Source organism: Engraulis encrasicolus, unplaced genomic scaffold (assembly GCF_034702125.1).
Source record: "Engraulis encrasicolus isolate BLACKSEA-1 unplaced genomic scaffold, IST_EnEncr_1.0 scaffold_32_np1212, whole genome shotgun sequence".
NCBI classification, from domain to species: Eukaryota; Metazoa; Chordata; class Actinopteri; order Clupeiformes; family Engraulidae; genus Engraulis; species Engraulis encrasicolus.
The window spans coordinates 1,132,501-1,159,475 of record NW_026945621.1 but is presented as its reverse complement, the minus strand read 5'-3'; the positions used below and the strand labels follow the sequence as shown (position 1 = coordinate 1,159,475).

The 26,975-nt window shown below is 40.6% G+C and overlaps 2 protein-coding genes across 2 annotated transcripts in view; both read right to left on the bottom strand.

Annotated features, from left to right (window-relative positions):
- Positions 1–1,546: 1,546 nt before the first annotated feature.
- Positions 1,547–11,246, bottom strand: LOC134443463 (tripartite motif-containing protein 16-like). Its single transcript, XM_063193240.1, has 6 exons — positions 10,659–11,246; positions 9,238–9,333; positions 3,770–4,003; positions 3,342–3,509; positions 2,480–2,504; positions 1,547–2,158 (listed from the first exon to the last, which is right to left on the bottom strand). The coding sequence occupies exons 1-6, from the start codon at positions 11,244–11,246 to the stop codon at positions 1,641–1,643; spliced, it is 1,629 nt and encodes a 542-aa protein (XP_063049310.1). The 3' UTR covers positions 1,547–1,640.
- A 15,490-nt stretch (positions 11,247–26,736) lies between these two features.
- Positions 26,737–26,975, bottom strand: part of btbd10b (BTB (POZ) domain containing 10b) — a 33,492-nt gene continuing 33,253 nt past the window's right edge. Inside the window, exon 11 of the mRNA XM_063193239.1 lies at positions 26,737–26,975. This exon is cut by the window's right edge and continues 1,763 nt beyond it. The gene's annotated coding sequence lies outside the window, so the exon portion shown is untranslated.

Sequence of the window (26,975 nt, the reverse complement as noted above, 5' to 3'; positions counted from 1 at the left end):
ACTTAAAGATAACGGATGGTCACGCTAACTTCAGATATGCAGTGGGCACCACAGACACGGGCATTCCTGGCGATGTCATCAGTCCAGTCAGTAGTTTAATGTCTTGTAACAACAAACATCTCCTATGCTGCTGGAACAGCCTCTTCCCTCTCAAAATAGCATAACAAGTGTACTTTTCGGAATCTCTATTTTTTATCAACAGACACACGCTTCAGAACGGCAGATTTTCTCTCTTTAGGGCCTGCGCCGTCTCTTCATCTGTGTGTGTTCATAGCCGGTTTTACATACTTCTCAAAACCACGGACAGTCTCCTTCCAAGTGTATCAGCCTCATTAGTCACACCCAGTGATTCGATATTCTGTGATTGGATATTCAGTAGAGTTCACCAAAGAGTATCCAATCACTGGGCATGACTCATTAGACTGATACACGTGGAAGGACACTGTCCTAGGTTTTGAGAAAGGCCCACAGCCTCCCCACTCCCTATTTTACCCATTGCTGCAGTTCCCCCAGTGGCCGCTGTCGAAAGAGTGCAGCCCATTCAATCTTAACGGAGTCTGCACTCCGCCGTTGGCAGCCCTAGAGTGCAGTACCACCCAGAAGAGTGGAGTCTCTCGTAATACCCTTAAAACATCTCTGGTGTGTTTGAGTCAACGATGCGCACGCATTCATGAGGACATCGATTCTGAATGGCTCAATAGTACACCAAATTACATTACAATTGTCACAGTAAATGGAGCTGGAGCTGGAGAGGCACAGACACCAGGACTGATACACCATGCTGTGTGTGTGTGTGTGTGTGTGTGTGTGTGTGTGTGTGTGTGTGTGTGTGTGTGTGTGTGTGTGTGTGTGTGTGTGTGTGTGTGTGTGTGTGTGTGTGTGTGTGTGTGTGTGTGTGTGTGTGTGTGCGTGCGCGTGCGTGCATGCGCGCGTGTGTGTGTGTGTGTGAGAGGTCAATTTTCAATAAACAAATAACACAGTACAATACATATAAAACGGACAGAGACACACTTACAAAAGACACTTTACCAGTGTTTCCACAAGTATGAGTGGTATCTCACAGCACTGAGCACAGGATTAGACAGCAGCATAATAACTTCATTACATGAACCAACCAACAAACCTGCAAATAAATTCATACATTAAATTCCTCAACAATGCATGGACTGTGATGACCCCTTGACCACAAAACAGTTCACTAGCACTGCACCACCTGGGCTTCTTAAGCAGAATGCGCAGCCCATCATTATATGCAACGTGAAGTTTCTGTACACTACCCTTTCTATACTTAGCCCATAGGGGGCAGTATACAGAGGGGTGCAGTATGCCTTGAACAGGCTAATTGTAACACTATCAGTGCACCAGTGAAACTTCCTTACCAGCATGTTAGCTTGTGCGTATAACATGCGGCGCTGCCTGTAGATATCATCATCATCATCACTCATCTGCACTGTAATTATATGTCCCAGATACTTTGTTTTGTTACTTTTGTTTGTTTGTTTGTGTGTGTGTGTGTGTGTGTGTGTGTGTGTGTGTGTGTGTGTGTGTGTGTGTGTGTGTGTGTGTGTGTGTGTGTGTGTGTGTGTGTGTGTGTGTGTGTGTTGAATGACCCACAGGAGCAGCATTTACCTGTAGGGGCCTCACAACAGCTTCACTGATGATCCACTATCTAACCAAAACCCAGGGTAGAGTGTGTGTGTGAATGTGGTGTGGACTCTGTGCAGGAGGGTCATTGTGTCTCCAGAGATGCTGTAGAAGGCCAGAGTTCCTGCCCTGTGATCCACATACACTCCTATTCTGGAGCTGGCCACTAGAGGGAGTACAGTCACTTCATTATTGTGCCAGAAAGAGGAGCTGGAGCTGGTGAGGAGCAGACTCCAGGACTGATCATTACGTCCAAACACACACTCATTACCCACTCCTTTCCTGCTGATGCTTTTATATGACACTGCTATACGAACATCTCCACTCCTCTCAACCTCCCAGTAGCAGCGTGCAGACACACCCTCTCTACACAGCACCTGATGATAATAATCAAATCTGTCTGGATGATCAGGATATGACTGGACCTCACGTCTCATCTCCACCCTCCTGTTCCCCTCAGACAGATGGAGGTATATGTTTGCTGTGTTTGGATCCAGAGTGAAGTGGCAGGAATCTGATGGAGAAGACAGGACAGAAACAAGTTTTCACTTCTGTTAGATGTGTGTGTGTGTGTGTGTGTGTGTGTGTGTGTGTGTGTGTGTGTGTGTGTGTGTGTGTGTGTGTGTGTGTGTCTGTGTGTGTGTGTGTGTGTGTGTGTGTGTGTGTGTGTGTGTGTGTGTGTGTGTGTGTGTGTGTGTGTGTGTGTGTATGTGTGTGTTTGCAAATGAGAGGGGGGGTTGAGTGTGTGTGTGTGTGTGTGTGTGTGTCTGTCTGTCTGTGTGAAAGAGAGGAGGGGGGGGGGGGGGTTGAGTGGGGGTGGGTGTGACCAACTCACACTTTAAGAAGTCCTCTCTGGTCACTGGTTCAGCAATAAGAGCCTGGCCATCAGACACTGAGACAGAAAACATCACATTACAAAATAAGAGCCTGGCCATCAGACACTGAGACAGAAAACATCACATTACAAAATAAGAGCCTGGCCATCAGACACTGAGACAGAAAACATCACATTACAAAATAAGAGCCTGGCCATCAGACACTGAGACAGAAAACATCACATACAAAATAAGAGCACGAACACCATAATATTTAGTCAGAGTTCTTCATCCTCCCATAACGTTTACCTGATGTTTGTGATTTGCACATGACAACCTCATGTCGTCAGCATAAACATTTCAATGTTATTGTTTTGAAAGTTGTAATTGCTATGAAGAGCCAGAGTACCTTTACTGAATACCGTCAATGACGCCTACAGATGAGGGAGAGAGATTTAGTGGACGTGATAGAGAGTGAAGGAGTGGCTTTCCCCACAGACACACGCTGTCTTTTGAAGGTGCCTGTTGCCTGTTCATTTCAAGTGATATTTTTATTTCAAGTATGTAGTCTATCCTAATTTCAGTTTCTAATGTTTCAGTTTCATTTCCATCTTAAATAGTAAAATAATTGTATGCGATCATTTGCAAATGTGTGTGTGTGTGTGTGTGTGTGTGTGTGTGTGTGTGTGTGCGCGTGTGCGTGTGTGCGCGCGCTCGTGTGTGTGTGTGTGTGTTGAATACTCACACTGTATGCTCTGGATGATCTGGACATGTGTGATGGCTTCAAAATAATAAGAATAAAACGTTAGACATAACTTAAGACAGTTCTCACTTTAAAAAGCTAATTGAAGATGTCTGCTGCATTCTGTTAGCCAAACCTGCTGCAGATATCTTGACTATTTCCTGCTTGAAGACTGAATTCATTTTCTTCTCCAGCTGCATCTTTAGTGCAGACACAGATTTCTTCAGGGGCTCCAAGGAGAAGCCTTGGCTGACGGTCACGCTGGTTGAAATTGTGCTGTAAGGCCTCCCAGTGATGGACACAATGTTCTGCACAGAGAAACACACACACACACACACACACACACACACACACACACACACACACACACACACACACACACACACACACACACACACACACACACACACACACACACACACACACACACACACACACACGCACACTAGGGTGAGGTAGACCTACCGATATGAGCCCTTGATCAGCATTACATAGACAGGGCTTTATCGACACTGTGTTTAGTCGCGGTTTGAATGCCCTAAATGTTGGAGCCTAACATGTTGCCTACCTTGAGGAAATGGATGGGATCCTGTGTCAGTGAAAGCTGCTTCATCTCAGCATCTGTCCTCTTCAGCTCAGCAATCTCCTGCTCCAGTCGCTTCAGGAGTCCTTCAGCTCGACTCACCTCAGCCTTCTCCTGAGCTCTGATCAGCTCTGTCACCTCAGAGCACCTTCGCTCAATGGAGCGGATCATCTCAGTAAACATCCTCTGACTCTCCTCCACTGCTGTCTGTGCACCAGACTGATAGGACACACACACACACACACACGCACACACGCACACACACACACACACACACACACACACATGAGCCGTGGTGACATTAACATTCGTACCATAGTTAGATTTGGTCAATTTATTTTGCGATATCTGATTGAATGAGACGCGTTCTACTGGCATTCTCCGTGTCGGTAAGGAGGATGATGTTTAGGTGCACATTAGGGTGCATCAAAAAATGCTTTTTTCAGCCTATTGATCTGTCTGGGTGATAAAAGTGTTCCACTGCATGTACAAATAACACATGCAAAATATTTTTGCAATCCATAGTGGTTTACAGGTCCAACGGAATATGAGCTGATATGAAGGAACTGTGGATTAACTGCGTCAGTCTTTGCCAATTCAACGAAACCCTCCCACCTAACTTGGACTGTTTTTGTGATTTTGTTGAAATATTTTAACCTAAATATTTAAATGAAATAAAACCACTTTGACATATGTAAAATAACAGATTCCTAATTAACTATAATCATCAGTACCCCCCAAAATAATAGATATAAGTATTTCCGAGAAACTGGGAAATTCACACACTGACACACAGGCTAAGCAAAAGGAAAAAAATCTTCAGTTTTGGATAGAATGATGTTGTAATAAATAAAGGCCTCATGAAAATCAGAGTGTTTGACTCTGAGTTTGTTAGGCATGGTGAATAACTGTTGAGCTGATCTTCAGCCATGGAGGGACTTTGAATTCTTACTTGCAACTCTCACAAGTAATTTCTGAAAGGACTTTACTCTGGTGTCTACAGGACACAAAGCAGGTCTGGCACCACAGTCTTGATTCCACCAGACATCCTCAGCCGGCCAAATCTTGTGTCACTGGCTACAAGGTTGAAGATGACTCCTATGCAGCAAGCTGCTTTCACACGTGGCCTGATCTCAGAGTCAGGTGGTGATTTGTCAAAAGTTTCCACATCCTATGCCACAGCAGATCGATCACGCCGTAAAGTGCTGAAGACCATCAGTGAGGAATGCCATGAGCAGTGGATACCACCTGCCTTGTGCACCCTGCACTGGGACAGCAAGTTGACGCAGACACTTGACAATGTGCGCCAGAAGGAAGAGCGCCTGACAGTTGTTGTTGGAGATAATACACAGCTGAAGTTGCTTGATGTGCCTGCATATACAAAGGGGGCTGATGAAGCTTGTGGAACTATCATTGGCAACCTAACATGCAAATTGCTCCAAATTGCACTGTCATCATGTGGCAATAGGTGCCAATTATCCCTCAGACGAGAGAACAGTGCAACCTCTGGTGAGCGGGACACCTCCAGTCTGAGGTCATTAAATATTTGACTGAGTAGCACCTCGCCAATGTGATGGCGGCACCCAGACCACAGCAGTGGTCGTCCCAGTGAAAGCTGTATGGCTATGCAGGCTGCGCTCAGATGGCCAGTATTTGAAGCCGTGGTATCAAATGCCATATTGACTACTTGATTGGTGCATTGCCATTCTTAAACCAATTTGCATGATTTTTTTCCTTTTGCTTAGCCTGTGTGTCAGTGTGTGAATTTCCCAGTTTCTCGGAAATACCTATATCTATTATTTTGGGGGGTACTGATGATTATAGTTAATTAGGAATCTGTTATTTTACATATGTCAAAGTGGTTTTATTTCATTTAAATATTTAGGTTAAAATATTTCAACAAAATCACAAAAACAGTCCAAGTTATTAGGTGGGAGGGTTTCGTTGAATTGGCAAAGACTGACGCAGTTAATCCACAAGTCCTTCATATCAGCTCATATTCCGTTGGACCTGTAAACCACCATGGATTGCAAAAATATTTTGCATGTGTTATTTGTACATGCAGTGGAACACTTTTATCACCCAGACAGATCAATAGGCTGAAAAAGTGTTTTTTTGATGCACCCTAGTGGACATCATCCCTGGAGACTCATCACACCTAATAATCACTCCGCCGTGGATAGAATGTAACCAGGGCCGCGCATTTTGAACTCGCCATCATTCTATCTCATAGTCTACTGCGGAGAAAGTGAATGTAACCAGGGCCGTGTAGTTTGAACTCGCCATCATTCTATTCCATTGTTCTATGCTGGACTAAGTTGGGCGCACACACGCCCGCATGACAGAGACGCGGGCGTATCCCAGTTAGTAGCTGGATTCTGGCAAAGAGGAAAGAAGTTATCTGATGGTGCACTTTGTTTGCTTGTGATGTTGGCTTGAGATTATATCCTCTTCTGAAAGTCGCTTTGGTTATAAAGCGTCTGCCAAATGCAATGTAATGTAATGTAATGATTCTAGTGCAGTTGTCTGGACAGTTGGCACACCTCTGCAGCTGCTATTTCGTAGTCTTTTGAATGCAATCTATGTAGTCTAATTTAAATAGACCTATCTATTCATACACGGAAGATCAAACGGGAGATATGCGGGACAACGGACACTTTTTTACACAGAGACAGCAAGGCTATTTAGCCTAAATCTCCTGCAGTGAATGAGAACCGCTATAATCGGATTTCATTTGCGCTGCGGGAGAGGGAAGGACGAGGAAAAGATGCCCTTAAAAATAGACTATATCAACAAGCTTGTCGTCCACCACGTGCAATCAATTAATAGTAGCTTATGCTACAAAGTGGGCATCTGGAAGCAAGATACCGGGTGTCATTGCAATTTAAAATGATGGCCGCTTGGAACTGGAATGAGTTACCTTTTAGTTTATTGGGAGGGAAAACGGGATGCGGGATTGGAGAGGGGAAAGCGAGGGAGGTGTGTCTTTACGCAGCTATCAGCAAGTTTGCGGTCCACAAAAATGTGAAAATCAATGTCGGCCAAAAGGCTTATAAAAGTAGGCATCTAACTAAAATGTTGAAGTTGCACAGTGTTTTCATTTATCATGCATCATTTTAGTAAGCGAAGCCCAGTCGCAGTCCACACAGAAATGCACAAAGCACACCGTTTCATGGAACGCTGCGCGCTGGCGCTGTCAGCTCGTCATTGCATAGCAACCATAACCTACAATCAATTCGGAACTACTTTGCTTAGCGGAGCAGGTAAAAAAGTGTGATGAAGGTAACTAAAAAACATGACTTATTTTGTTATTTGGTATTTTGTTGGCCAAAATACCAAGCCTTCGGCTTCGTGCCTATGGCCGAACCACACCAGGGAGGATGTCAGTGCACATCATCCCTCCCACTCGGGTCATATTGCTTAATTGACCTTTTTCATTCGAAGGGCCACTTCAAATTCCTCTAATGTATTATGAACACAAACCAGGATTTCCCCCTGCACTTTAGGCATTTTACATAACTTAAATGTATTAAAAATGTAATTTCTAGGATTCCTTCACAAAACCCGTCATTTCATGTGAAGCTGCATAACATTAAAATTATATTAAGGGCTGGATAAAACGGCCTCAAGAACCGTAAACGGCCCTCGAGACATAGGCTCCCGAGCCCTGCTTTAAACTGAAACTTGGGCCTGGGATATGCTTGCTGCTGAACACGTGTGTGCATTGCCGCCATGCGTATTTCATGTCAATTTTGCACCTGACATAAGGTATGCAGATGTGTGCGTAGTGTATCGTGCAATATTGACACAACGGTATGCAGATGTATGCGTAGTGTATTGTGCAATATTGACACAACTGGGTATGCAGATGCGTGTGTAGTGAACAATATTGACACAACTGGGTATGCAGATATGTGCGTAGTGTACAGTGCAATATTGACACAACTGGGTATACAGATGCGTGTGTAGTGAACAATATTGACACAACTGGGTATGCAGATATGTGCGTAGTGTACAGTGCAATATTGACACAACGTATACAGATGAGTGTGTGTCATGCAATATTGACACAACTGCGAGGGGTGATTTTCCGAACTTCCATGTTGAGGTCGTGGTAGTCGAAAAATGGAGAAAAATATGAATGAGAACCCTGTTGGCACGTACCGCGTACCGCGATTCAGGTCTGACCAAGAAGATAACCAATAACGTTTCCCAAACGACCTGATTAACCCGCCTCCCTCGGCTTGCTACTGGTTGAGGCCAGAAAAGCCTGTGCTGAAGTTTAACCGAACATTTTCTGAGGCCCATTAGAATAGGCTCGTTCGTGACAAAGCAGTATAATTTTTGCTAGGCAGTGGGCATGCGCACTTTGCCAGTTTTTTGCATCAAACTGGAAAAGTGCGCATGCCCACTGCCTAGCAAAAATCTTACTGCTTTGTCACGAAAGAGCCTATTGTCTCCGCTTAAACCGCGCCACTGCCTTGAACATGCCTCTACCCAGGGCCGTTGTAGCTGCTCAAAGTTGATTGCTTCCCGACAAAGTGGGTGAAGTTCCTGGTTTCTCCGGAGCTCAGAAACAGGGGGTCAGGATTTGGCTGATTAGCTTCGCCGATTAGCAAGAGACTTCCTCGTCGCAATTCCGCCACCACTTCCCTTCAAGAGGGTGGACGCAATTGGTGGGTGCGCGAGTTTAGTGTTGGGCAAACATACCTATACAGGTGTGTGGTTGAGCACCTCCATACATCCAATGTCCGTCTTCCATATATCTTTCTGGTCAATCGTAAATCAGTCATTAACGTAGCACGTAATTGGCTGAACTGGCGGCGGAAACGGCTCCATCTTTGAAGCTGAAAAATTCGTTCAATTTTGGCAATTCACTAGCCTAGCATTTCTCATTGAAATGACTGGAGGCGGGACTTATTCACTCTCTCCAGTTCTTATACTACCTCCATTCTCAGAAACTTTTGCCACATACATCAACTCCATAGGTCCCCTGCATTCCGAAGTCCGAGCACTAGTCAGAATTCTAAGAGCTAGCCCCCTAGGCCCCTAGACAATATATCACATCACTTAAAGTTTATAGACCAAAATATAACCATATGCAAATACAATGCTAGTGCAAAATGCAAAATGCTAGAGTTTTTAGGACACAGGCATTCTGAGTAAAGTGTGTGCGGTTTCGTATGTAATATAGGTCATACAGTAAACATACAGTATGTTGGGCCTTAATCCTAATGTGATTGTGAGTGGGCAAATTGGTAACATTAGCAATGTCCATGTGTCCATGTGTGATTGGCAACAACATTAGCAATGTCCATGTATGATTGTGAGCGGGGTAAATTGGTAACATCAGAGACTTTGGCAAACAGCATTAGTTCCATGCTTGTGTCACAGCTCATCATAACTACTATCTCACTGCAAAGACAGAAACCTGCTGCAGATCGTCTTCTCACCTTGAGAGTCTCCACAGCCTTCCTCAGCTCCTGCAGCTCCTTCTCCTTCGACTGGATTATCTGGTCGCATCTCGTCTGGCTCTTCCCCAACCCCTCCTGCAACATCAGGTATCAAAGCGGCAAACAGACATGATGAGAAACACTTCACTTGGAACATCCAGCTGTACATGCAAGTGTAGTGATCTGCTGATATTCATCTTTCTTTATAAACATAATGTAAAAAATATATTGTAAGGGCTGCACAATATATCAGATTTATATTGTGATATCAATATTGCTGTCAAACAATATCAAATTTCATAATATTGAGTTGAAACAAGTCTATACTGCAAAAAGGTATGTAATACATTCCAGAATACATCCAGTAGGGCATCACAATAATTAATTAAGCATGTCGTGTTAATTCCACAACAGGAGATATGTGATGTTACCCAAAATTATCTTGAAGAAAAATAACCCACATATATTGACATCAGTATGCCGATATCGGAATCGAAAATTGATAATTGGTCAATATTGGCATATCAGATATTGGCAAAAATGCCGATCCTTAGCTGATACCCATCGTTTTAAACATAATGTGAATGTATTGTAAGTCTTCTTTGTAATCTAAGTCCTGTTTAGTGAGATGTTCTATGGGGCCAGATAGTGTGACTGATATGATGAAACTGCATAAATTCCTCACAGACCTAAAATTGCTCTGAAAAGGACATGGATGATCCTAACTTCCTAAGATGGCAGAATTCAAAAGGCACTGTTTAGCCTGACATTATTTTGGAAACAATTTACATGTTGAAAAACTATATTACCTATAATGATGCTATAATGAACATTAAACATGCTGGCTCTGAATGAACCTGTAAATCACATGGTGTATAGGCCATCAAGTGACCTGTAAATGATTAACAGAATGAGAGACATTGGACCTTTTATCTGAGAAACACTCTACCTCAATAAGGAAAAAACAAGTCCATCTGTATTCAACATGCTACATCAAACTTAGCAAAACTGATATATACAGTATATCACGAAAGTGAATACACCCCTCACAGTTTTGCAGATGTTTGAGTATATCTTTTCATAGGAAAGCATTACAGAAATGTAACTTTGACACAATGATTAGTGACCTTTTAACAACATATTTAACCGCTTAAATTTCTTGTTCACTCAGAAAAAAAAAAATACAGCCATTAATGTTTGAACATGTACTCACAAAAGTGAGTACACCCCAGATTAAAATCCGGTAGAGAAGGGGCTATGTTGGCTTTGTCAAAGTTGCATTTCTGTAATGCTTTCCTATGAAAAGATATACTCAAAAATCTGCAAAACTGTGAGGAGTGTATTCACTTTCGTGATATACTGTATAATATATAAATAATCTATCCATAAATACTAAAAAATACTGCAAGGTCACATGTTACCTTTTTATGACTCCACTCTGCCGTGGCTGCGATTGTGTCGTGGCCTTTATGATCGTCCACCATACACAGATAGCAGATGCAACTCTGGTCGGTGCGGCAGAATATTTCAAAAACCTTATTATGACGGGGACAGATCCTCTCCTGTAGCTGGCCAGTGGCATGGACCATGGTATGATTTCTACCTGGATTAAGTTCATTATGGACTTTCAAATGCGTGTCACAGTACGATACCAAACACTCCAGACAGGACTTGACAGCTTTGAGTTTTCTACCACTGCAGACGTCACAGGCCACATCTCCAGGTCCAGCAACACATTCAACAGCAGCTGCAGTTTGTCTTCTGCTCTTCCTCATTTGATCCACAAGCTCAGCAATAATAATATTCTTCTTTAAGTCGGGTCTTGGGGTGAAAGTCTGTCTGCATTTGGGGCAGCCGTAAACGCCCCTGCCATCTCCCTTATCCCAGCAGTCTTCAATACAGCGCAAACAGTAACTGTGTCCACAGGTAAGAGTCACAGGATCCTTCAGAAGATCCAAGCAAATAGGACACTCGAATATGTCCTTGTTACCTGCCACAGCTTCTGCCATTTTCTCCAGTAATCGATGATAGTTGAGTTAATTCCTTCCAGCAGAAGTTCTGCGGGCAACACCCTTAACTCTTAAGTTTCGTTTTCACTGGTGCTCGGGACTTCCTGGAAGGAGTGATGTGTTCTATTCATGGAGTACTGCTGCCCCCTACTGGACAGGTATAGTATTGGAAGTTGGCAGCGTGTGCTGTGGAAGTCATCCGTGCTGCTGGCCTGCTCGTTTTCACCCTCTTCTCTCTCCTCCTCTCCTCTCCCTTCTCTTCTCTTCTCTCCTCCCCTATTCTCCTCTCCTCTCCTCTCCTCTCCTCTCCTTTCATCCCCTCTCCTCTGGCCAGCACTCTCAGGTGGAAATATAACGTGGGCATATAGGAAGGCACGTCCTCTATATGTAGGTCAAATCCACACACTTGTTTGGCTTTTAATTGTTCAGGTATAGCCTAATTAAATATGTTCAAAGTGTTGGTCTAATTCCTACTACTATTATTATGATCATTGTTATTAAGAAAGGGATGTTTGGGAGACCGGTCGTGAATATTGACCACCTGGAAGTCCTGAGGGACCATTCTTTTGGAAACAGGATGAGCACATTAATTCTACTAGAATTTGGACAGATGTGGTTTTATGTTTTCTGGATACAGTTCAGGTTAGCACCCAAACATCCCTTTCAGACAGCTTCCTCTTGCGTCCACTGTTAATACTGTTGGACCTGGTTCATCCTTCTTGGTGTATGCACCAATAATTTCTCTTTTTGATACGCCACCCATGCCTGTAACAGTGTGTGCGTGTGCACAATATTTTGAGCAAAACTGCGCTCTTACCCTGTTAATTGAACCTTCGCACTCTGCTTTTGCTAGTGCAATATGCAATTACAGTTTTTTCTCCATTGGTTTGGCTCATTTCTTGAAACTGAGATGACATTCCTATAACCATTGGGTCATTTGACCAAACATTCCTACACTTCTGCAAAACAGTTCAGATAACTAGCAAAATGTCATATACCTCCCAAAACACTCTTGCATCAGCACTTAACCCTCTAGCTACCATAACGGCCGTGAACGTCCGGCTGGATCTGTACCAGAACGGCCGCGGCCGGCCGGAATATTTTCATATGAATTTTCATATTTCATGCAGTTTTTCCAGCTTTCAAACACTTTAGCTCAATATTATAGACCCTCCTCGATATACTTTCAGTATAAAAACTATATGTTTATATTATTTTATTTTTCAGTATTTTAGATTTTATTACGAGATGCGCCGCTTTATGCGATTTGGCAATCTGCCTTCAATTCAAATGACGGCCGTCCGAGATTGGATGGCTACAAACACAACCATTCTGTTTCTACAACCAATATACACTAAATATGAAAACTTCCAACCCTCTTCGATCTATTTTCATGGTCAACAGCACATGTTTATGACTATTTTAGGCTATTTTAGATCATGTTGTTTTATTAGGCTTATGAGATGGTGTTCAACTGTGATGAGTTCTGCCATGGTCCTAAATAGCAAACACAACTGTCCAGCCGATGTCTACACGCTACATATTAAAAATGTAAACCGTCTTCGGTGTGTTTTCAGAGTCAAACCATATGTTGGTATCCAACTATCTTAGTTTCCTGGAACAACGATGCGACAGCTCTGCGTAACAGCGCATCTGGAAGCGCAGCATGATAGGCTATTCATTTTGCGTGTCAGCTTTGGCAAAGCAGTCAAGGACTGTTACTACTGTGTCCTTCACAAAAATGTGCGTGAAGACGTTGAGTTGAATGCTAACTTCCAATAATCGCCTACCAACGTGGTGTTTGTAGCACTTCAATTCCGTATTACTCGGTGATGCCTGGCGCGTCTTACCTGTGCCAAATTGGGAGGGGAAACTTCCTTACAGCTCCATTCATGTCCTGGCTGCTATCGCTGACACTTCTCCGGTTATCCGTACACGTCTTTGGCATGGTTTAGTTCAAACATTATTAGCTAGTGTAGTCCATTACAGTTATACCGCTTGAAACCGCTTGAAAACAGGACTTTTGGGTGAACGACATTTGTTGTCGTCACATGATCATTGTTCAACTTTGACCCTGGATGGATGGATGGATAGACCAAGGATAGATAGATAGATGGATAGAGAGATCGATAGAGAGATAGATAGGCCTAAATATATAGATATATAGACAGATAGGCCTAGATAATATCGGATTTTATCACATTTTTATCATTTAATCCACATCAAAGGCACTCTATGGGAATACTGAACAATTAATTACCCATAAATGATATACCATTTGAAAGTGTGTTTTCTCTACTTTAATATGAAAGTAACTTGTAATTGACACTTTTCATTTCTTTTCAAGTTATTTGACATTGTTTAGAATATGACAAAAATGTCAATTTTTCCTTAGAATTCTCGGTAAGAATCCGACCTATTCAAAAAAAATCCTGGTAGCTAGAGGGTTAATCCTTCTCCCACATAAATAGTCGGTACCATAAAAATGGCATAGATCCCTCTCAATTGCTTTGGCTCCGGTGAGATGGTGTCAGCCTAGACGCTAAACCCTTCCAACCCCGCAAATGTTTAAATATATTAAAAACGAAATCCCAAAATGAAAATGAGGAAAACGGAATAAATGAATGAAGGAATGAATTTACGTTCGGGAGAGACGACGGAGAAAAAGATCAAGAAACCGAAACAAGAGAAGTCCAAACAAAGGAAGAACATGGCAACAGGTGAGCAACAAGCTGAGACTGACGTGCAAACTTTGATGTTGGCAATAAAGTCCGAAATCACCGCATTCCGGCAAGATTTTAACAAAAATGCCGAGGAAACAAAACAAGAGATTGGAAAACTGACTCGAGAAATTAAAGGGATTCAGGAGGAAGTAAAGGATACAAAAAAATAAGTTATTGAAGCGCAAGCCCGAATCAGTAATTTGGAAGACAAGGAGCCGACTCTAAAAGAAATTATATCTCACCTGTTGACCAACCAAAGTCGTATGGCTGCGAGAATCGAATATCTCGAAAATAAGTCGAGACAAAATAACATCAGAATCTACCAAGTTAAAGAAGGAGCAGAGGGAGCGGACATGGTGAAATTCATAGAAGAATTAATACGTGGAAAACTCGGCATTCCCGATTCAGAACTTTTTATAGTAGCCGCGCACAGGTCCGCTGTACAGACGGTGGTTGGAAACACACCGCGACAGGAAAAGCCAGAAAACCCTAAACCACGCTCAATAATCGTCCGTTTCCTAACATGGCAGACAAAACAGAGGGTTCTGGACGCGGCTTGGGATAAGGAGAGGACCCCTATCAAGTTCGATGAGGAGAACATTTATTTTGACCACGATTACTCCAGCGAGATAATGAACAAGCGGAGACAATTCACTGAGATCAGAAAGCAGCTGAAGGAAAGTGGTATCAAATCGCATTTCAAGCACCCTGCGAAACTGAAGGTCAAAATAGGAGACGGAGAGCAGGTGTACAACACGGCGACAGAGGCATATGCGGCACTCCAGGCACAGGGGATCCTCGGAGAACAACAGACGCAAAGTCGGACGCACGCAGGACGGTCAGAGACGCGTCGGAAAGGAAAGGAAAAACTGGATGAAAAAACAGAAGCCCTATTACAGAAACTCAATGGAAAATATTGAGACCGAATGCTACTCGTCATAACTGTGTCAAGCTGATGGAGTATAGGCTACCTGCCCAAGATTGGATATTTTGCCCGGCGCTTTTTCTGAAGAAGCTGAATTGAAGATAGGCCTACCGAACCTGGTAGGGCCTAATTGAGATAGACTACATTTTTCGTTCACTCATGGACAGAATAAACTTCTCTTTTTTCTCCTCTTAAAGAAGCTCAATTGAGGATGATCACCACATCTGGTGATAAAGATAACCTACTTTTTTTCATGATCAGAGTAAACTTCTCTTTTTCTCCCTTTTAAAGAAGCTCGATTGAGGATGATCACCCCATTCTTTTCATTCATGGACAGAGTAAAGTTCTTTTTTTTCCCTTTCTTGGTTTTGTTTTGCTTGAAGATGCTCAATTGACAATGATCACCCCTTTTTTCACTCATGGACAGAGGTAAGCTATTGCTTCCCCCTTTGAAGAGGATCAAGTGAGGATGATCACCCCCTTGTTTTTTCATCCATGGACCGAGCAAAGATCTTTTTTTTTTAATAGTTGCATAGGATAGGCTACATGGCATCCCAGGAACATTCTGGACATGGAAATCTGCAAGAAAAGCCAATGGACCTAATGGAAATAAGCTTCCTTTGCTCTCTCTCTCTCTCTCTCTCTCTCTCTCTCTCTCTCTCTCTCTCTCTCTCTCTCGCTCTCTCTCTCTCTCTAGGGGTGGGGGTGGGGGTGGGGGTGGGGGGTGGGGGAGGGGAATAAGGAAAACTGATTTAACAACAGACTCATCTTCGAGAGGGGAAAGATTTTCAGGTGGCCAGTGCCTCTCTCTCTCTGTCTCTCTGTCTCTGTCTCTGTCTCTGTCTCTGTCTCTCTCTCTCTCTCTCTCTCTCTCTCTCTCTCTCTCTCTCTCTCTTCTCTCTCTCTCTCTCTCTCTCTCTCTCTCTCTCTCTCTCTCTCTCTCTCCCTCCTGTGCTCTGCTCTGGGGTGGAGGGTGGGGTGATACTAGCATTGATACTAGAAAAAAAAATAAAAAAAAAATGTTGGGTTTAAAAAAAAAAGGGAGAGAGGAAATTTAAGGAAAAAAACCCCTTTGTTTTCTAAAAAAAAAATATTGTTGGGTTACAAAGAATAATGATAATAATATAACATTTTGCTATCTTGATATAGAGGGCGTACAAGCTCCCTTTTCCCTCTCTCTCTCACTCTCTCTCTGTGCTCTGGTGGGGACTGGGGGGGGGAGGGGGTTGTAGAGGGGGGACAACTACTGACTAATTATGGTAAAGAAGGCTATCATAACTTTTTTGTGTTACTGGCATAGGGAAAAGAGAATGGAAAAAAACCCCTTTGTTTTCTATTTAAAAAAAAAACCCTTAGTTTGGTTACAAATAATAATAATAATAATACAAAATTGAAATTAATAATATTTGTGTGTGTGCTGACTTGATAGAGAGTGAGTAAATGCTCCCTTTGTATTATTTGGATGGAGGGCGACCTCTCTCTCTCTCCCTGCTCTGGTTAGGGGGGTGTAGAGGGTAACTTTATTTTGTAACATTATTTTGGGGATACTGGCATTGGTAAAAGGGAAGGAAGAGAGGAAAAAAAGAAAAGGAAAAAAAAATGTTTTAGTTTGATTAAATAATAACTTACAGGGGGAAAGTTTTGTTTTTTGTTTTCGGTTTTCTAAAGAAGCTTTAGTTTGAGTACCCAAGGAAAGAAAGGTTATTTGCTAGTTATTTGCTCCCTAGACATTATGTGGACGTAGGGTGATCTCTGTCTCCTCTCTCTCATTCCCTCTCTGCTTTGGTGGGGGTAAGGGGGGGGGGGGACTGGAATGTACTGATTCCTTAACTTCGATATTTAGGGTCTTTCTTTTTCTTTTCTTTTCTTTTTTTATCCTTATTTATCTATTTATTTATTTAATTATTTATTTATCTCTGTCTTCTCTTTTTCTGACGGCTGAAGTTAATATTTAGAAAATACAGGCATAGGCCTACTGCATAGACACTTTTACCTTACTTTACATCTCAGCAAGGAGACCTACTTTAGTTAATACCTTTTCAGCCTCTGTGTTGGTTACAAAGTAAGAAGGAGCTGTCCTTCGACTGTTTTGGATCTTCTGATTATTATTATTATTATTATTATTATTATTATTATTATTATTATTATTATTATTATTATTATTATTTACATTTTAATCTTCTTCATTATTATTATTTATTATTATTATTATTTTATTTTTATCTTTTTCATCATTATTATTATTATTATTATTATTATTATTTATTATTATGATTTATTATTATGATTTATTATTATTTTTTTATTTATTTATTTATTATTATTTTTTTAATTATTAATTAATTAATTATTTTTATTATTATTATTATTATTATTCTTTTCTTTTTTTTGTCCAATATAAACATAAATGTAGTATATGGGAAAGTAGGTTAAACGTATGGAACCTGGCGGGGTTGGGGCAGGGGGGGGGCTAAACAAGCTGACATAATTGGGAATGAGTTTGCTGATAACATTGGCAAACACCCAGATCCTAAGGATACCAGTAACATCACTCACCACAAGATACCATCCTACATGGAGGGGGTACATATGGAACCAGATCACTGTATGTGAGTCCACGTCTACTTGTTTTGTCTTTGTCTATTGCATGTGCTTAATTCTTTCTGTCTGTATTTTGTCTTTCTTTCTCTTTCATTTTACTGGCCTATTAACACCAACACATATACATGCTGAAACTATTCAATCTTACACACACATAGGTATGTATGACATTTTAATATTTGCAAAGAGTACTTACATTTATTCAATTAGACAATGACTGATCTAAAAATAATATCACTGAATGTAAATGGAATGCATAATGTTATTAAAAGAAAAAAGATCTTATTGGTAATGAGAAATGAGAAGGCGGACATAATGTACCTACAAGAAACTCATTTAGAGAAAGATGAACATGAGAAATTAAAGAAAATCACAAATAGTGAAGTTTATTTTAGTTCATATAACACAAAGCAAAGGGGAGTAGCAATAATAATTAAAAGACATATAGCCTTTGAAATGGATGACTGTTATATGGACAAAGACGGACGGTATGTATTGGTAGTGGGAAGAATAGGAGGGAGACAGTTTTCTTTTTTAAATATATACTACCCACCAGATACAAGTACTGAATTAATGACCCAGATACTTGACATGCTAGTAACAAAGGCAAAGGGAGTAGTTATAATGGCAGGAGACCTAAATCTGATAATGAATAACAAATTAGATTCAACAAGCTCTAGGGTACACAAAGCTGAAAAGAATGCTGATATATTAAGGAAAGCATGTCTAGAATTAGGAATAGTTGATGTATGGAGAGAATTCCACCCAGGGAAAAAAGAATACACCTGTTATTCAGGAAGGCACTCAATATACAATAGATTAGATTACTTCTTTATGTACGAAAACAATACTAATCTAGTTAAAACATGTCAGATTAGCTCCATTAATATATCTGACCATGCCGCTATTTCTTTGACTTTAAATCTTAATGGAAAAAAGGGCAAATCTTTGTGGACACTGAACAATTCACTATTAGAAGAAACTGCATTTCGAAGAGGGGATGTCTGCGCTTCAGCCTTGGTGGTGCTCACCGAACTCTGGACTCTGAGGAAGGCGCAGGTGCGCCGAAACGTCAGTCATTTTGTGCACCAAAATAAAAAACCTCTAAAAAAGTTGCTGAGTGCTCCAGTCATCTCTGGGTCTAGTCACTGTGAAGTAGCCCAGTTTGTCTTTAAGAAACTGCATTTATTGAAAAAATGAAATTGGAATTAAAATTATATATGGAAATGAATGATACACCGGATATAGACCCAGTTACTTTATGGGAAACAATGAAAGCAGTGTTAAGAGGAATAATTATATCTTACTCCTCCGCGAGAAGTAGATCAAAAGTCGCACTTGAAAAACAATTAACGCATGAAATAAAATATTTAGAGTTGCAACACAGCCGGACAAATAATAAAGAGGTGAAGTTAGAACTGGAAGATAAAAGGAAAAAATTAGATAAACTGCGTATGATGGAGATTGAGAAATTAATGAAATTCACGCAACAGGAGCAGTATGATGGAGGACCAAAAGCACTGAAAGTACTGGCCTATAAATTAAAGAAACAACAAAAGAGGACACATATAACGCAAATTAACAGTGAGCAAAATAAAGTGATAAGGGACAAAGATGAGATAGCAGAAGAATTTGCAAAATATTATGAAGAACTATATAAGACAGACAAAGAAGTAGATAAAGAACATATCCAGAACTATCTTAAAAAGCTTGACATACCAAAAGTAGCACCAGCCAAAAATAAAATGTTAACAATGCCTATTACCTTGGAAGAAGTAAATATGGAAATTCAAGGTTTAAAACAAGGGAAATCACCAGGTGACGATGGCTTCACAAATGAATTCTATAGAGCACTTAAAGATCAACTTAGCCCCATACTGGTACAAGCCTATAATCATGCGCTAGACACAGGAAGATGGGCCCCAACTTGGTCATCTTCCACCATCACTCTGATCCGTAAAGAAGGGAAAGATCCGAGAGACTGTGCATCTTATAGACCAATATCATTATTAAATACAGACCACAAAATAATAACATCAATCCTTGCAAAAAGATTAAAACACATTATTTCAGATATTATAAATACTGATCAATGTGGATTTATACCAGGTCGCCTTCTAACAGACAACATAAGAAGAACTTTAAATATAATTGACTATGTAAATAAAAAGGAAAAGGAATCTCTACTTATGTTGACTTTAGATGCAGAAAAAGCTTTTGATCTAGCACAATGGCCATTTATGTTTGAAACAATGTTAAGTTTTGGCTTAGAGGAGAAATTCTGCCAATGGATTAAAGCAATATACACTAAACCTGTTTCAACAGTCAAAACAAACGGTACATTATCCAGACAATTTACCATTCAAAAGGGTACAAGACAAGGTGACCCTCTCTCCCCACTTCTTTTTACAATATATATTGAAATTTTAGCATTAGCTATAAGGCAAAATAAAAATATTAAAGGGATCGAAATTGGAAAGGAAACGCATAAATTATCACTATTCGCTGATGACATTATACTTTATCTGACTTCCCCAGAGCATTCATTACAGCACTTGATGGGTGAGATAGAAGAATACAGTAATATTTCAGGATACAAAATTAATAAAACCAAATGTGAGGCTTTAACTATTGGAAGGGAAATGAATACATCATTAAAACAGCAGTACAGTATTAAATGGGACTCCAAAGTTATTAAATATTTAGGAATACGCATTAGTCAAAATTTGAATGATTTATACGAAAACAATTATACCGCTTTAGAATTGAAGATAGGTAACGACCTTAACAGGTGGAAATTAATCCCTGAAGGTATATACAGTAGGGTTGAAACTATTAAAATGATGGTGCTTCCTCAACTACTCTTTTTATTTCAAGCATTACCAATTGTATTACCACCAACATTCTTTAGTACATGGAATAAAAAACTTTCCGATTTCATATGGAATGGTAAAAAACACAGGATTAAATTTCAGATACTAACTCAACCTAAAGAAGAAGGAGGTTTAGGAGTTCCACATCTACAAAATTACTTTTTTGCAACACAGATTATAACAATAACGAAATGGATGGGAGGAGATCTTCGAACAAAATGGATTAGTATTGAAAAGGAAATATCAAATGGTGTGATCGGCTCACTGCCTTTCCTCAAAACAGATACACAAAAACGATACCTACAAACATTCTGCATCAGTAACACAATAAAGAACTGGAGACGATTATGTAAGTATTTAAAAATCCACAGTAACAGTGTGAGATTAAGACAAATGAGGTATGATCCAGACTTCAAGGCAACACAGGATAACATCTTGGAACAGTGGGCAGAAGCAGGATTAACCATATTTGCACAACTCTCTGAAAAAAATATACTTCAAACATTTGAAACCCTAGCAGCTAGTTACAACCTACCACAAAAGCATTTCTTTAAATACTTACAGGTAAGGAGTTACATTCAACAAAATACTGAAAAGGAAACAAACAGTGTGTTAAATTTTCTGTTAAATTATAGAAACAAAAGGGAAAGTCGAGGTGGATTAGCAGGGGCCTATAAAACAATACAAAAAATGGAAAAGATGATTTATAATGCAAAAGAGAAATGGGAGAAGGAAATGGCGATAAACACCTCAGACAATGAATGGAGAGAATCCTGGAAAGAGAATTTTGAAACAACACAAACAAAGTACTGGAGGGAGTTTGGCTGGAAAATAAATCAAAGGTTCTTTTTGGTACCAATTCAGAGTGTTCATTTGCTAGGATCTGAAGGGAAATGCTGGAGAGGCTGTGGGGAGCAAGGTACACATACACATGTGTTTTTCTCATGCCATAAAATTACACCATTCTGGGAAGAAGTGAAACGAGCCATTTCACATATTTTTGGACTAAAAGAACCTCTAAAGCCAATTCATCTCTTAGGCATTAACATAGCACACATAATTAAAAGAAAACAATATAAACTATTCAACCTTTTAAGACTAACAGCAATAAAACAGATCACTAGGTTATGGAAACAGCAAAAACAACCAGAATTAAGATTATGGTACAATACGATAGAGAAGGTACTAGATATGGAAAAAAATATATTTGCCTCCAGAAATAACATAGAAAAATGGAATAAGTTGTATCCAAACAACTTACTTAATAAAACGCACAGTTACTTTAAAAGATAATGAAGGTTACATCACAAGGATCACATTAGAAGACAAACGGTATACATATTCAGTGTAATAAGATGCATTTCAAACAGCAAACTATATATATATTGAAGACTTTCTTACATACCCACATACATGACACAACACTACAGCACGTACAGGACACAACACTACAGCACATACATCTCACACACTTGCACACACAGCTCACACACTTGCACACAGACCAGTGAATTATATCTTCTCTTTCTCTCTCTCTCTCTCTCTCTCTCTCTGTTTTTATGTTCTCATACTCTCTTTTGTTTTGTTTTTTGTGCTTATTGTATGCGTCAACTGTCTAGTGTCGATTTAATGTACAAAAAAAAAAAGAAAGAAAAAGGATTTATAGAAGTACAGAAGTGTGCATGTGAAGGGAAATGGACCTCTGGGGATGGGTATTGTTTACTGGAAACTGAAATGATTATTGAACTGTATAGTACTTGATGTGTGATGTTAGTGAACTGCCGAACCATTGTCCAAGATTCTGTTGGTAAACTACATTGAGATATTGTACACTAAGCTACTTTCTATAAATAAAGTAATTATAAAAATAAAAAATTGCTTTGGCTCATTTGCATTCATTTAGTCCTTCTGTCAAAATAAACTGGATGGTTCAGCATAACCTCATGGATCCTCATCACATGCTCATATCGCTCCAAAAACAGTTTACCCATGTGTCAAAACTAAATTCCTTCCCCACATATATCATCAGTACCCCCAAAATACATTGTCCCTTTGTCATTGTGTAAGCACTGCAAGTCAAAATGGTTAGATGTTTTGTCACTATGGGACTATGTTCAGCTAACACATTTCGGCTATGTATAAAAATGAAAAAGTGAGTGAAACCCTTGAAGTTTGACAACATAGACAATTTACCAAGGACATTTATCAGTGAGTTTCTTTACTATAAAATCAAATACAGAAAGTAATGCCCATATATTACAGGTTTCTCATTGGTCTGGCTCATTTCTCAAAACAGAGATAACAATCTCAAAACAACATGGACAAATCTCAAAGCAACTAGCAATGGCTCAAAACAGAATGTCGTTTGAAAAAATGTCAAGAAATTAGCCAAATAACAGAGGAAACTGTAGTATACACGGTTGTAAAATTATTTTCTACAAACTAGTAAAGTTACAATATCATCTGGCTTGTTGAACACTGTCATAGATTTACTGTTTAATGAAATTCTTAAAATATTATGTCCTTGACTGTTTTGACAATTGTGTAGACTACTTTGCATATGATGACTTACACAATGAAATCATGCTGACATGTTTTGGAGAGGGCAACCATTACACTGAGAATTGTCTAATTCGTTTAGATAAGCAAGATCAGTTTATTTGGAAAATGTGCTAAATGTATGCTCAATGTGTCAACTGTGGGGTACTTGTACATAGCCATCTGCAGAGATGTACTAAACATTTGAGACATGTACAAAGCATTTGATATTTGATGAAAGCAATGAAAAATGCCATTCTGTTTTGGGAAATTGCGAGTTGGTTTGGGGATTTGCCCGTGTTGTTTTGAGAATGTCATCTCAGTTTCGAGAAATTAGCCAAACCAATCGAGAAAAACTGTAATGAAGGCCGGCCACCACTATGCTGTATTGCTGCTTAAAGGGACACTGTGCAGGAAATGGTCAAAAAAGGTACTGCAACTATGCAGCTCCTTGAAAAGTGCAATTTTTCCAGTCATAATGAATACTTACAATTTGATGGTGGTGGTAAGTATCCATGAAAAAGGTAACATTAGTGAGTGACTCACTAATGTTACCTTTTTCATGAATACTTACCACCAAGGAATAACTGGGGTATGTTTCAAACTTTCACAGTAGTTTACTCAGGCAAAGACAAAGATGTTTTGTATTGCAAGTTGTCTGAAATATAATGATTGAATATGCAAATTAGATCACATCAACTGAAATATGTGACAAATTATGCAACAACGGGCAAAACATAAAACAAATTGGAAAAATAATGATTCACACTTTTTATTGATACTTTATCCACCCTCTCTATTCACCTTGTATCTCCTATATTGTCTCCCTATGGAGAAATGAATGGGAAATCTGTCCAACTTTGACCTTGAAAAAAAGTATGTTCCACTAAATATAAAGCTGTAGTGATAAATACATATGTGATAAAAGGGGGTTTAAGGGATTACTTAAAATTAGGAACGATTGCTATTGCAATTTATCCCGGGTTTGGGCCTTTTTAGAGCTAGATTGACTGGCCTACTAATACTCAGACTTTGGGTTTGCTGTTGACATTGACATGTTGAATCAAGAAGACACTCACAGGAGTCTGCAGCGCTTGAGGTGTTTATTTGTTTATTTATTTATTTATTTATTTTCTGGAGTTGATGTCCACAAGCAGGAGGTCTAGACCACGCCCCCAACCAGTCCAGGGGGCGGGGCCATTTGTCTTGGCGACGAGAGAGAGAGAGAGAGAAAGGCTGAGGGTCTGTATGTCTGTGTAAGGTTGTCTGTGTTGCAAGTTGGGGTGTGTGTGTGTGTGTGTGTGTGTGTGTGTGTGTGTGTGTGTGTGTGTGTGTGTGTGTGTTTAGACTTAGAGTCAGCTGCACCAAAACAACCAAAACCAGGTAAGTATTAAAACACCCCAAAATAATAATAAGAATAACAATAATACAAATCATAATAATAATAATAACAACAACAATAATAATAATAAACCCTTAAGCCACTCCCCTGTCACCAGTACAGCCCATAATAACCCCCAATAACCCCGGTTACCAAATAATCATCATCACCCACACACTAGCCAACACCAGGAGCCCAGCTACCCACTAAACCAGGAATGTAATACTCCTTGTACTCCACTGTAACCAGCACCACAGTGGCCCTGGGGACGACTACACCAAGGGTGCATCCCAATGTGACCTTGCCTCCTCCACTTGTGCATGTCTCCTAGTCCCGCCTCCTGGCCCCTCCTCCGTGGAGAAAACGATCAAGTTTCCTAGCTGTCAGCCTCGCACAACAACTTTTGAGGGACTGTTTTTCATTCACCATAGCAATTGCAAACGAGAAAAAGACTCTACAATTGAGCTTTTGCAAGATATTGAAATATAATGCTGTTGTCAGTGATGTCATCATGACGAGAAGCAAGTGGAGGAGGCAAGTGGAGGAGGGAAGTGGAGGAGGCAAGGTCGCATATTAAGATGCACTCCAAGAAGCCGACCCAGGACCCTGTACTACAAAGCAGGCTCAGGAGGAGCTAAAGGGACACTGTGCAGGAAATGGTACTGCAACTATGCTGCAGTTTGAAAATGGGATGCCTATTGCCAAATTTGATCTTAACATGAAAGTTTACTATGTAATAAACAAATATGTTCTAGTAAACTCCAAGTACAGTCATTTTTGCAGATAAAAATGGCTATTTTTGGAAATTCAAAATGGCGGACCATGGAGAAGATCCCCCTTTTCATGTATGAAAAGTGCAATTTTTCCAGTCATAATGGATACTTTATATTTGATGGTGGTGGTCAGTATTCATGAAAAAGGTAACATAAGTGGATGGGCAGCATGAATTCTGGAAATAAATAACGAAAAATCTCACACAGTGTCCCTTTAAGGTTAAGTTAAGAGGTAAATCATCTAATACGAGAGCTTTTCTTAGGAAAACGAGGACTACAGGCTCTTCTTTTAGATGATTTATGTCTTGACTTAACCGTAGTTTATTCTGAACCAGCTTTGTAGTATAGTAGGCCCCTGGAGTAAAACAGGCTAAGTTAAGAGGTAAATCATCTAATAGCAGAGCCTGGAGTCTGTCTTCAGAAAATGAGTCCCAGGGCTCTTCTATTAGATGATTTACCTTTTAACTTACCCTAGTTTACTCCTGAACCAGCATCGTAGTACAGGCCCCTCTGTATTCTCAATAACGCAGTAAACCAATTTCCCCAATAACCAAATAACATAGTAAACCAGTATTGCCACGGTAACCAAATAACATAGTAAACCAGTATTGCCACGGTAACCAGTAAGACAGTAGGTCAGTATCGCCACGGTAACCAGTAAGACAGTAGGTCAGTATCGCCACGGTAACCAGTAAGACAGTAGGTCAGTATCGCCACGGTAACCAGGGGCCTACTCCAAAGCTGGTTCAGGTGTAAAGCAGGTGAAGGTAAGAGGTAAATCATCTAATAGAAGAGCCCGGAGTCCAGGTGTCCTGATGATTAGATGACTCCAGTCTCTTCTATTAGATCAGTGTTTCTCAACCAGGGTGCCGCAGCAATGTGGCTGATAAATATATTATGTAATTTAACACATATTTGTCTAAATTAATAAAGTATTGCTTAGGCAGTGCTCAGAGTCTTTCATCTGCCATTTATGCAAAATAAAGTAAATTTAGGTTGCCCCAGTAAGCTGCAACTTCAAATGTAGGTTGTTTGACTTCTCCAAATGTGTTACTTTTCTAAGCTTTTGTGGTATCCGATGCTATCGGATCGGATGTGGTATCGGTTACAGCTTGTTGCTTTGGGGTGCCTTGAAAACTTTCAATAATTGAAAGGGTGCCTCGCCTAAAAAAAGGTTGAGAAACACTGTATTAGATGATTTACCTCTTAACTTACCCTGGTCTCCTCCTGAACCTGCTTTGGTAGAGCCCAGTAAGACAACAGGCCTGTATGAATCCCCCTGGGACCAGCAACACCATGGGGCACCTAAGCCACGCCCCCTACTTCCTGGTTCATGGGGCAGACAGTAGCTAAATATTGAATGGAAGTGAACGAGGCGAGTCGTGGTGGACTTGTGGTGCATAAGTGGAGGTCCAAGGTTTAGATTGGTGTGGAAAAGCCACTCATTTCAAGCCCAGTCATTATTTTTTGACTCCCCCTGCCCATGAACCAGGAAGTAGAGGGCGTGACTTAGGTGCCCCATGGGGCTGTCCTCCGTGTGTAACCAGTGCTCCATACTCCCCCCCCCCCCAGTGACCTGCTGTATGGAAGAGGAGAGCTCCACAGCTCCCCCCGCAGGCCGCTACAGGTCCTGCACAGTCCGCCTCCCTCCCCAGGAGAGCTCCACCCCCCCCCAGTGACCTGCTGTAGACATCAAGAGAGTTACCAGGAGAGCTCCACAGCTCCCCCCGCAGGCCGCGGCAATAACTACATATAAAATAGAAACTTCCTTTGGTCAAGTAGAACACAAACAGACAGACGGAGAGACACAGAGGAAATAAATAGGAGAGGAGAAGCTACACCCAGTGTGGAGGAGAGAGAGAGAGAGAGAGAGAGAGAGAGAGAGACAGAGAGAGAGAGAGAGAGAGAGAGAGAG

Bases quoted from the DNA above. Each gene is read 5' to 3' on its own strand.
- LOC134443463 (XM_063193240.1), bottom strand. From the start codon at position 11,246: ATGGCAGAAGCTGTGGCAGGTAACAAGGACATATTCGAGTGTCCTATT. The intron at 9,334-10,658 runs GTAACATGTGAC...CTGATGTTGCAG, and splicing joins CAGAGTGGAGTCATAAAAAG to GAGGGGTTGGGGAAGAGCCA. The intron at 4,004-9,237 runs GTGAGAAGACGA...GTGTCCTATCAG, and splicing joins AGGCTGTGGAGACTCTCAAG to TCTGGTGCACAGACAGCAGT.